The sequence below is a fragment of the Anguilla rostrata genome, chromosome 11, assembly GCF_018555375.3.
Source record: "Anguilla rostrata isolate EN2019 chromosome 11, ASM1855537v3, whole genome shotgun sequence".
NCBI classification, from domain to species: domain Eukaryota; kingdom Metazoa; phylum Chordata; class Actinopteri; order Anguilliformes; family Anguillidae; genus Anguilla; species Anguilla rostrata.
The window spans coordinates 29,094,997-29,107,203 of NC_057943.1; the positions used below are offsets into that span (position 1 = coordinate 29,094,997).

The window sequence follows — 12,207 nt, forward strand, 5'->3', positions numbered from 1 at the left end:
TGTTGCCCCTGTATTTTTTATGTTTTCTCAATTGAAAATTATGGTTCTTTTGAATGAAGCATTTTTTCTTTGGCGAAGGTCACTACCAAAATGTCCGCACACCGTGCTCATGTGTGAATAAAAGCAGTAAGCACTGTCCCTTTTTATGTGCACTGAGTCAGCAGTTTCAGGCAGACAAAAGCTTTTATGCAAAGAAAATTGATTAATTGATTTTTTGACCATCATTATGAAGAAAAATCTGTCTCCCAACAGCAATCTTTGAGCTGTCTGTGCTGTTCATGCTACCCATGTTCATGCTTCCATGGAACTGTAGCCTGTAGCCACACAGTTAACCTTGCATACAAACTAGAATTCACTCAGTTTATCAAGTAGCATTTGGAAAAATGCTCCCAAAGCAAAAAATTAAAAAATCATTTAAATGTTAATAAAAATGTCATTGTTCAACATAAACAAGCCATTTGGTAAAAAAGCAGGACAACTTTACATTACTGGGATTACCAGTACATGCTTTTCAGAATTCTCAACAGCCTCTGTTGCTCTTGATTTTGTAACTATGGGGACCTGCTTCTGAATTGAAGTAACCATGGTTACGCAGGCAAAACTGAAAGGACAGGGCCAGGGAAAGAGAAGTACTACATACCCATGCATAGCATACACACTGTTATCAATGGGTTCCTCTTCAACTCTGATCACGACAACCATGAACTGAATGGACTGCTTGTTAAAAGGCCTGGAGACTGCTATGGACCAGGGTACGCCCTCAGCCCATTTAAATAAACAGATCCCTCTGTACACACCAGTGACTTACTACTTACCCGAGGCGCTGTATAGACTAGGCAGGGAGGCTAGAGAGTGATGACTAACCACCACCACGCTGTATTAAAAAAAAAAAAAAAAAAAAAAAAAACCTTTTTCCTGTCACTTGTTGCATGTTGCCCCATCCCTGCACTTCTTGGTAATTTGTATTTGTCCTAATACTGTAGCTTATTCTTCTGCCTAGTTGGCTTTGCAGATGTTAGACCAGAATAGTGTTCATTGTTCTCGGCTAGAAATAGCTGTATAAAATAAGTAATTTTATCTTACTGAACCCGTGTTCAGCAGTTGTCTACGATCATGAAAATGCACTTTTTTTGTACGTCGCTTTGGATAAAAGCGTCTGCCAAATGAATGTAATGTAATGTAATGTAATGTAATGTGATGAGATGTAGACATCCTGGCCAATGAACCCTCCCTAACCCCTGGCAATGCTACTGTCTATTGTGCATCTTCCTGTGAGGACAGCTTGGGTTTATTTTTTATCATAGAACGGCCCAAAAGTCCTTTTAACTGCTAGGACCCAAACCTTTGACTCATTGCCCAGTGTGCTTTATTGGAAGAGATGTCATAAGACAAGTCTGGGTCTACAGGAACCCCCAAAAAAAAAACAGGTTTGACTAGAGTGTCGGTCAGAACATTCAAATAGCTACTCAATGATGCTGCTGGAAACTGAAACTAGACACTTAGCAGCTGCTGACAGTGATATCTTTAGCCTTCCATCGCATGCTAGAATGTAACACGTTGCATTCATCTTTGCCTCAGGCAGAATGTAAACAGCGTGAGATCGTTTGGGCAGCAGTGTAATATAATGGGTGACGAGCTGGTCTTGTAACCTCATAGTCACAGGTTTGATCCCTGGGTTGGACACTCCTGTTGTACCCTTGAGCAAGGTACTTAACCTATATTGCTTTAGTATATATATTGCTATAAAAATGAATGCAATGTAATTTGCAAATGTTGACTGTATCCAGGCTGAGATCTCAACCATTTTGGACACATTCAAAGATCCCGAAAATACACACAGAGAAAAACACTGCAATGACTTCTTGACTGCTTGTTCAACAGTGGCATTTGAAGCCTAGAACTAACCGAACACCCACAAGACATTGGAAAGAAGAATTGGAAAAAGAGAATCTTTAATTAAACTTGAGGTTTGAAAGACAGTTAATACGTGCTTATTCATTAGTGTTCCATTAGGCTTTTTAAAGGTTCTCTCCTGCAGTCAACTTCCAGTCAATAGTGAAAAAAATATTGTGATTTTTCCTCTTAATAATAAAGGAAACTGAATTGAAGGTAAAGTGCAAACTGCTGGTGCGAGTATCAGTTTTCATGTGTCTTTATACAGAATATATTATAAATATATAATAATAAGAAAACTTATTTGTATAGCACCTTTCATACATAGAATGTAATGCAAAGAACTTCACATTTAAGTGTGAAGCAAACACATTATTATTATTTTCGATAAAATGATTTAAAGAAACAGATTAAAGGTGGAGTGAGAGACAACACTACCTTCTAAGCAAACCAAAACACTGAAGATAAAACCTTTCAACAATAGCTCCCTCTAGTGAACATTGCTGGTGCAAGACTTTAAAACTCAAGTGTTGCAACTCTATGCAGCTATGCACCAAGCTGTCCAACTCCAAGGTGTCTGTAATGTTGCAACCTGCCAACCTCTGGCTCTGGGGAAAAAGCAGCATTACTGGCGTGTCTGAGTGAGGGAAGAGGAGAGCAGGAGACGGAGACAAACAACTCCGGAGGACGTATCTCTGGCAGAGTTTTAATGGGCTGTTGCTGGACTGTATTTCAGACATGGTGTCACTGTTCAGAACACGTGATTACAGTTTATTAGCATAAAAAAACAGGCATTAGAGTTCCTCGAAACAAAGCAAATGCACTTATGCTGCTCTGGTTCCAGAGACCCTGAAAGTCAGTTTCAGCCTTGTCCTCAGAATAAGTGAAAACCCAGCAGATTAGGCCTTGCTGCCGGTAGTGGAGGGGTAGTCCCACAGGAAGCTCCAAACGCTGGTTAGGAAAGGAACATGGATAGGAGAGCACACCTTACTGATTTGGAATTAGAATTTGGAATTAGAATTTGGTATTCAAAATCTTAGTTAAGCCCCCACACCCTATTCCCATTTGGAATGTCCGGTCATATTGACCAGCAACACTCCTTTCTGCAATCAACCTCCACTAATTCAGGACAGCAAACGAGCACACGCTCCGCTCCTGAACACGTGACGTTAGGGCCAAAGCTTCTTTTGCAGTCCGCAAGCCGGGCTCGCACAGGCACAGGCAGGGGGAAGACACTCCGTGAGCCGCTTGAACGAGCCGGCCGCAAGTGCCCGACTGGCCACCAGGAGTCACTGGTGAGCAATGAGATACGGTCATCCCGGCCCACTGCTCCGCCCCGCCCCACCCTGGACGAGGCTACGGCCAATGTAGCATCGCCCCGCAGCACGGTGCTTCTGCCTACTGACAGGGTCACATGCCGTCCGACTGTGCTCAAACAAAGCTGAAGGTTTCTAGAAAACCACAGAAGAGATGTCAGTTATTGAGAGAGTGCAGGAGGAAATGGTGCATTACAAAAGCTATTAAAAAAGTCAATCTTAACTTTTGTCTTATCGTCTTATATTTAAACTTAAAATCTAATTTCCATTACTTTTTTTGCTAAATAAGACAGAAAGACTGCCAATGAGATGAGACAGTTTGACTCATTTCAAGATTTCCCAAAGGGCTAAGACAATTATACTTGACAAGCAAAAAATAATAAGATATTTTCCACATGAGAGAAAAAAAAAAGATTTTAAGTCGTTAAGACTAAAACACTTCCAATTTCAGACTTTTTTGCAGTTTTTTTCTGACCAAGGTGTGCTCCCCTACGCAACCCTTTCTGAGTGATATTTAAAATGACATATTGAGTTTGCTTTAAACATGTGTTTCGCTACAAAGGCACTATGACAGAACACGGCTATAGTCTTTCTATCCTCGCAAGACACATTTTTAAGTCTACAGTGCACATAAAACATGCATTTCATTTGTCTGAGGCAATGGACACCAGGAAACAGGTCCACCATCTTTACTGTACAGTAAATTTAAAAAATACTAGATACTTTATTCTTTCTCATAAGACCTTGGAAACATTCAGGTAAAGGGTAAGCATGATATTTTTTAGCTTCGTAGCAATTTACGATCAAACATTTGAAATGACAGATCTGATGTTAAGACTACACAGACCACGGACGCACAGAGGAATGAGAACAAGTTCATTAACACAAATAGAAATCATATTTTATATAAAACAAAGCAAGCTCAATAAATATAACACACACACAAAGAAAACATGTTAAACTATTAACTTTGGGCTGAGTAACACAGGAATGGGCTAAAAGACCCTTTTGCCACATTGTTGAAATACATTTCTTTCTGACCACGTCAGTCTTCAGTGGCATGAAGCCCTGGTTCCTGATATGCAATCTTTTACATTTTTTTACACAAGTACTAACGCCTAATCAGGCCAAACGTGCTTCAAGAGGTCATTTTTACTACACCTACGGTATTAAGAGCTAGAGTTAATCAGAGACACCGTCCAATTCACACTTGGGAATCGACCATCGAGTATTGGGTCTATCACACTGTACGGCCTTTCGTGGTGTTAATTACTACCCTAACTAATTCAAAGCAAGGGAGGTTTCGAGCTTCCTTAGAGCACGTGTAAGCAGTAATACTGTCATTAGCACAGCAGACGTGGGAACAGGCGCAATAGCACCTCAAAAATTGTGGCCCAACTACCTCCCTCACCGTTTTGCCCAGAGGCTCCGCCCACGGGTCGTAAGGTCTAATCATGTGACGGTGGCTAGCGCTGGCCCTCGCCCATCTTCGCCCGTTTGCCAGTGGTTTCTTGTTCTCGGAGGCCAACGAAACGCGCCCTGAAACCGGACGGTTCCGCTCCGAGTGCCAAAAGCGGACTCCGCCCCGCTCTCCCGGCCGCGGAAGCGGGCGTCGCCCGCCGTTAACGTCCCGTCGCCCCCTCGGCGAGTCTGGGACATACCTACCCACAATGCAGTTCAGAAACGTGCTTGAAATTACTGTCTGTGCTTGCATTTTGAGTCCTGAAGAGAAATGTTTTGAGTGTTTGCACAAGAAAGGATGCCAGGAACTGAAAGAGACAAGAACCCGCTTTTGTGCTGTATTAGCCCGGAATGCCTACACTGTGTTGAAAAGGCATACATCTTTGGACCCATCGGCATACTCCTGAGAAAGAGTAACACCTTCATAATTCAGATTTTTTTTTGGTTCAGTCAGGGACATTTGTTTGGTTTTGGTTATATACACATAAGCACACATATATGTTCAGTTGCAAAATCCCGCCCCCCACCCCCCACACACACACACATATGCGCGCATGCTTCCTCTAAGGACCTTTGTTCTGCTTTACAATTTTAGTTCATGTGCTTCCTACACCTTTGCATTTTTTCTTCCTGTGTTGTTGTTCTTGTCAGCATCATCAAAGTCTTCGTCTGACCCTCCCCTCCCCTCCCCTCTCATGGACAAATGGGTCAAAAGTCAAAGGTCAAGTCCAGGTCATGGCCGTTTGTTCAGTCATTTTTGAAGTTCGCCGCGTGTCGCCTCGCTCGCCCGGCTTCATGTCCCTTCGAAGCTTTTTAACGTTAAAAAAGTGCAAACAGTTCATCTCCAACGCCTCCCCCTTTCCCTCGAAGACCATCCACGGAACAGAACGACAATAGGCTTTTCTGGGAAATGGGCCGATTCAAACTCACAGCCAACGGGAAGGCAGGGGGCGCTAGTTTATCTTGAAGAGTGCATTTTTGTTGCCGGGAATTCGGTCCCACCACGTACACAGACTCTGGTAGCGCGGTTCCACCTGCGTAGGCGCTGGCGTTTGGTTATCCGCCAGAGCGATTACACTTCCCTAGAATCAAACACAAAGGAGACGGATGTTAAATAAACACTTCCACCATTATCTGCAGAGGTCATCAACAACAGTACAAGGAAGTACACAGTGACCCAACGAAGAATCAATATTCTATGCCCTATCTTGACTTTTATGAGGTAAAGGTGACGTTTATAAAGTAGAACCAGTATATGATTAGGAAACATTTTCTTTCCTGCGTTTAAATTTGTCACTGTTTGCACAAAGATGTGGGTGTATTGAGATTTAGCAGTTGATTTGGAGTCACATTTGGAGAAATATAAACACACGTAAGAAAATTTAAGTCTTAAGACCGCAGGACTGGAGACTGCACAAGATAAAAGAATACAGTGCATTTCTAAAACGAATGGCAGAATTGCGCTGAATGATTTATGATGATTGCACGCGTCATGCATGTAATATAACCAGAATTTTCCGCAAAAAATCAGAATTCAAATGCACAGTACTTGCTAGAAAGCAGTTGTATTAGCTTGAAACATTAGCTAGATAAATTAGGGTGACAGAATTTGTGGTTAGCCCCGCCGGTGCGGGAAAAACCGAAGGATGTACTGAAGTGGGGCGAAGGACGAGGGGACCTACGATGCCGTGAGCGTGGAGTTGAGCACCATGGTGGAGCGTATCCGGTAGAGCTGCGCCAGGGTCAGCTTTTTGTGCTGCTGTTCGGGGGACTTCCGGGCCCCCTCCGGCTCCACGTCGCGCGCATCCTCCCCGTCCGCCGGCTCGCAGTTCCCCTCCCGCGCAGCAGAGGGCGCCGCCTCTCCGTCCGAGCCGCTGCTGCCGGCTCGGCTCCTGCTCAAAGAATCCGTCCGTGTGTTTAAAGAGGGGTCACTGTTGCTGGGCTGCCCCGTGTCTGCCCGAAACTGAAATTCGGCGCTCGAGATGCTGCGCCTGTACAGGCTGGACAGGCTCTTGCTGTGCGGCAGGCCCTCGGCTCTCTCCGCCGGCCCCAGGGCCTGCGGGCCCCCGGAGGGGCCCTGGAGCAGCTGCAGCAGGTTGTCCTCAGAACGCGAGTTGTGGGAGGAGCCCCGGAGGCAGCGGAGGCGGGGCTGCACAGGGGGGCTTCGCCGAAGCTTGGGGACCCGGCCGGCCGAGCGCCGGGTGGCCTTGGAGCCCGCCTCCCCCTCTGCTGGACCCTCCTCCTCCTCCTCTTCTTCTTCCTTCTCACCTTCTTCAGGCTCCACCCCTTCCCCCTCTGTCTCCTCCCCCTCGCTCTGGCCCTGCCTCCCCCTCAGCTCCAGCTCCCTCAGCAGGGACTCGGGGGAAAGGGTTCCGTAGGCGCTGTCCATGGACAGGGAACGGCACTGGGGGTCCCCTTCCAGGACTGGCTGCGCCCCCTGCTGGAGGCTGGCGGGAAGGCCATGCCAAAGGCCGGCAGCACCCGGGGAAGGGACCTCCAACCCGGAGAGTGAGCTCTCCCCCAGGGACCCGCTCGGGTCCGTCTCCAGGGACGACGAGTCGTTGGGTCCGCTCGTCTCCTCCATCGCCGCCACAGAGAGGGTCTCGGTGGAGCCATCCGATTGGCTGTGGGAGCAGGAGGGAGGGGTTTGTGGAAGAGAACAGGAAATAGTTAAATGAGATGAGGAAGGAGCAACAATACATAATCACCTCACTCCTTCACTCACAAGAACAGAACCAACTAATACTAATGTGTGTGCAAGTGTGTGTGTGTGTGTATGTGTGTATGCTGCCCTCTGTCTCTGAGTTAGTGGACAGCAGTAAAAGATTTCTAACAGATCGCATTTATATAGCGCCTTCCGTCTCGCGTACCTTTCGCTCTGCGGTTCCTTGTGGCGCAGACAGGGGGAGCTAGCGGCTGAGTTGCTGCTCTCTTCCTCCTCCTCCATGCGCTGCTGAAGAGGGGCCTTCTGCCGGTGCGACTCCTCGGACCGAAGCTTCTTCAGATTGTTCTGCAAAACAGGTTTTAGCATTAGCACTCTTATTAACCTGGTTCCGCAAAGCTTAGAGTTAGCCACCTTGCAGAACCAGCATTAGCCATCTTAGTGAACTGGCTGTCGAAAACAGGCCTAAGCATTAGCTAGCTTAGCAAATTGGTTGTGAGAAACAGGACTTAGCATTAGCCATCTTAGTAAATTGGTTCTGGTGAGCAGAGGGAACACAGCGTAAATGCAGAGTTTCAATGCAGAAGCTCTACCTGCACGTTACAGATTGCTTCTACCCAGCTTCGCCCCTGGGTGGCGCTGTTTGCCTGAAAGGAGTAGGCGGCCACCGCGCTGCGGAACTCGTTGAGGTAGACGAGGAGGAATGAGCCTGAGGAGGGAAGAGAGGGGGTCAGAATCTCACCTCTTTAATTTTAAGTAATCTAACAGTAACATCTAACTGGAAGCATTTGCTAGCCAGCTGGATTACGTGTCTCTGTCACCGTGAGAGAGATCCATGTTTACACACTGTGACCCACTGTAAAAGCCAAGGGGGCGTGGCTACACAAAGAAGTGGTTACGTGTTAACCTTATCGTTCTCAAATGCTCTCAGTTTTAGCACTAGCATGGGTATTTTACTGAGCCAAGGCTCACCAAATGAAGTTGCAGTGTGTGCAAAAACTGACACGGTCCAGATGAAATTACTAATTCAGCATGTTCTTGTTATCAGTCACTGGAGTTAGGTAAGAGGGATGCAGTACAGGTTAGAGCAACAGACTGACTTTGGACAAAGTTTATGCTTCAGACAGCTAAGCTCCAGCACCATAGCAGTTGAATTTTGAATTTGAAAGTCAAGTGATGATTGGCTGAAACATGGTCAGATGACAGAGGGCAAACAATATTGCAACTGCAAATAATCCACTTCTCTGACAGCAAAGCGCCTGCATGGTGCCTGTTAGCAGTGGTAGCTAAGCGGGGGGGGGGGTACTGGGGGTGCTCTGAGTCGCGACACTCACCGGGGTCCTTGAGTTCTCGGCAGACCACGTTGTGGAGGAACAGCGGCTGGCGGATCACCTTCACCTTCTCCACCCTCTTCGCCGGCTTGGTGATCAGCAACATGTCGGTGAACAGGAAGCAGTACACATCCATCTGGGAAAGGGGAGAAGCACGCACCACTGTCCGTCAGCCTAGCTGCGATCACTCACTCTTGCCACAAGCTCCCATTGTTTCTGCCAAGAATGCCGTATGCTCCCATTGTTTTTGCCAAGGATGTTTATACAATAGAAGAGAATAACTTTATTCCCCAGGGGGAACTTCAGATATGAATAGGATCTTTCTATATCGCATTTTATCTTATTATATGATCTTGTTGGAAGGCCAGTATTGCCAACCACAACCAAATTCAAAAAGATTACACACAATATAATAATTTAGGCTTATTAAAAAGAATCAGGATATAGTTGGTATATGATATAATCACAATAACCATAACCGAGAACATTCACATTTAACAAAATGTGGCGAAGCTGAGGTGTGTGCGCACAGTCAAGGTGTGTGGGTGGGGCTACGCTAGTGGGCGGAGCTGCGTGAGTGGGCGGGGTTTAGGCACGTGGGCGGGGCCGGCGCTGCGTCTCACCCGGCTCTCCTTGCCCTCCTTCATGCGCAGCGCCCCCTCCAGGTGGAGCTGGCGCGTCTCCTCGGGGGAGGTGCCCCTCATGGGGGCCGTCAGGTCGATGCTGCTGAACTCCCGCAGGATCTGTGGGGGTGTGCCGCAGAGAGACAGCGCAAGGGCGGAGCTTTAGTTTCAATACTGGGGGGGGGCGGGTGAAATGCATAGCCCTGTAGCGGTGTCTGAGGGCATGCCCCCCAAGAATAATTTTTAAAAAAAATACCTCCAACATAAATAAACTACAATCAAAATGCTGCAGTTGTAGGTTGCTTTGTAGGTGGCAGAGAGATATTAACAGTACAGAAAAGAGGTGAGCAACCTGTTTGCATACTAATACACACAGCCTAACCCTGGCTGCTTAAAAACCTATACTTCAATAAACCTGACTGTTGTACAGTATTGTATGAATAAAGCAGTCCCTCAACAGGGATTTTCACTTCACTATGCCCGTGGAATATGAGAAATTATGAAGAATAATTTTTGTTGGATATTCTTAAGCTGAAAGACTCCAAGCTAAAAGCGTCCGAAACGGTTTATCCCATGACGCTGTACCGGCGGGGGTCCGGCGTGTTTCGCATGCTGGCCCTCACCCTCTCCACCTCCTCGCTGGCCCCCTCCACCGCCTCGTAAGACTCGATGCGGCCCGAGATGGCCGCCAGCTTCTGCTGCTCCTGCCGCTGGTGCATCTGGGAGTCCACGCTGTTGATGAAGCTCTCGACCGACGCCACCTGCAGGGGGCGCAAAACAACAGGGTTACTGATACAGACGCCGGCCTGCAGGGGGCACCATAGCAAACTGTTACAAGCCACTGGACACTGGCTGAGCAGTATATGAGACATACATACACAGAAAAACTGGCCAACCATTCTTTGATTCCCTCTTTTTCTTTCAATCTGTTTCCAAACAGGCACATGCACAAAGTTTCTTACCCTTTTATCTTCACTCACCTGTTGCCCTTACCTTTCTATCCTATCCTTTGTTACATTAAAATGAAACTCACTAACCTCTCATTATCTCTCTCCCTCTCTTTTTCCTTCCCTCAGTCCTCCCTCACCTTACTGACTTTCTCACCAGCTCATCACTCTCTATCCACTCCTTCAATTTCTCTCCATCCCTCCTCTTCTTCCCTCTTATCTGCATATAATACGACCCCCCTCGTTCTCTCCCCCCGCTCTCACCATGTCGCTGACGGCATCGCGGGCGTCCGGCTCGTCGGTCTTCTTCAGCACGCTCTTCAGCAGCAGGGGGTACTTGGTGAGCCGCTGGTGGGGCTTCACCAGCATGTCCGCCAGCTTCAGTCTGTTGCACTGCTTGTGCGTCTCCGCCCACTGCGGGAGGAGAAAAGGCGGAGTTCACGCGCCAACTCCGAGCACACGCCCACAGAACGGCTAGCTGCAACGCCACTATCGGACACCAGGGGGCTCAAATCTCTCAGTGGACCTGAGTGAGGAGCTTCCATTTAACTGCATTACATGTGGTTCTACGGAGGTGAAAGACCCAAGACACTCTTTCTCAGGAGTGGCCATGGAGTGGTCTCTCATACCCAGATTGTACATCCCCCCCTATTCACATGGAAGTGCACAGAGGATTTCCAAAGTGAGCTAACGATGTGGCATAGCGGTCACTGAACCAAGCTTACAACTGGGGTTGCAGGTTCAAATTCCACATGGGGCACTGAAGTTGTACCCTTGCGCAAGGCGCTTGAATGACGAGCTTCAGCCAACACCCAGCTATGAAGGCATAATACGTAATAACAATGCACACAGCGTGCGGCTTCTGCTAAGCAGGTCTGCTGTGCGGACAAACAGTCTCACCGTCACATAGATCCTGAACAGCTCGTTCTCTCTCAGCAGGCTGCGCATGTACTCCAGGCAGGCCTCCTCCTCCATACAGTAACGGATGTAGGGCTTAAACCTGGAGCCGAACTGCACACACACACACACGCACACACACACAGTAACACAGATTAAACCAGGACAGACACAAACAGCATTAAATCTTCAATATTACAGGGGTTGGGGGTGTTCAGTTCTAGAGGAAAATGGGGGCAGAGCTTGGTTCAATCACTAAATTTACGAGGAATGCATTTATAAACGAGCCCATGTTACAGAGCATGCTTCGGGCTGATCTATAACAAACAGTTTTTGCCTTTGTTCTGTTTAGACCTGCATTTCATACTCACGGCAGTGTGTTTGTCAGATATGTCTGTACTATCACTGAAAGTGAGCACGTGTGTATGTGAGGGCATGAGCACGTTTCTGCGTGTATGTGTGTACATGTCGGTGCGTGCATGTGCGTCGCAGTATGTGTACAATTTGTGTGACTGCATGTTTATGTGTGTACAGGTGTACACGAGTGCACATGTACGTGTGTGTATGTACATAAATATGTGAAGGTACAGGTGTATGTGAATTTATGTGTACATGTATGTACATATGCACATGTGTTTACATACATGTGCAAGTGTATGTGAGTGCATGTATATGTGTACATATGTATGTGTATGTACAGGCGTATGTGAGTATGTAAATATGTACAGGTGTACGTGAGAGCATGTGTGTGCCTATCTTTGAGCAGGGGGGACTCACAGTCTTGAATCCCTGGTGCAGGTGGGTGGGGTCCAGGAGGGCGTGGCTCTGCCGGGCCTTCTCCAGAGCCGGCAGCATGACCTGGGCCCACAGCGACGTGTGCAGGCGCACCAGGTCCTGGATGTTCCCGAAGAGACGCACCGGCTCCACGTCGCTTAGCAACCCGCAATCCTGCAGGTTCAGCAGGGCGCAGAGAAAGAGCTGGAGAAAGAGAGGGGCGGAGAGGGAAGGAAAGGGAGAAAGAATGAAAAGTTTGAGGTTTACTTTGCCATTGTGCCTTAAGGTAACTGACCAAAAAGT

The 12,207-nt window shown here is 47.4% G+C and overlaps 1 protein-coding gene across 4 annotated transcripts in view; it reads right to left on the minus strand.

The window, feature by feature from the left end:
* Positions 1 to 2,585: 2,585 nt before the first annotated feature.
* The window catches only part of plekhg5b (pleckstrin homology domain containing, family G (with RhoGef domain) member 5b), an 82,563-nt gene continuing 72,941 nt past the window's right edge, over positions 2,586 to 12,207 (minus strand). For 3 of the 4 annotated variants that reach the window (XM_064299235.1, XM_064299234.1, XM_064299236.1), the window contains 10 exons: positions 11,908 to 12,108; positions 11,134 to 11,244; positions 10,498 to 10,647; positions 9,910 to 10,047; positions 9,287 to 9,406; positions 8,667 to 8,799; positions 7,926 to 8,041; positions 7,541 to 7,680; positions 6,353 to 7,294; positions 2,586 to 5,752 (listed from right to left, as the gene is read on the minus strand). In XM_064299235.1, the coding sequence (XP_064155305.1) occupies positions 5,743 to 5,752; positions 6,353 to 7,294; positions 7,541 to 7,680; positions 7,926 to 8,041; positions 8,667 to 8,799; positions 9,287 to 9,406; positions 9,910 to 10,047; positions 10,498 to 10,647; positions 11,134 to 11,244; positions 11,908 to 12,108 (2,061 nt within the window). In that variant the 3' untranslated portion in view covers positions 2,586 to 5,742. Of the gene's footprint in view, positions 5,753 to 6,348; positions 7,295 to 7,540; positions 7,681 to 7,925; positions 8,042 to 8,666; positions 8,800 to 9,286; positions 9,407 to 9,909; positions 10,048 to 10,497; positions 10,648 to 11,133; positions 11,245 to 11,907; positions 12,109 to 12,207 lie in introns of those variants that run through there. The other variant, XM_064299237.1, reaches the window with a different exon arrangement.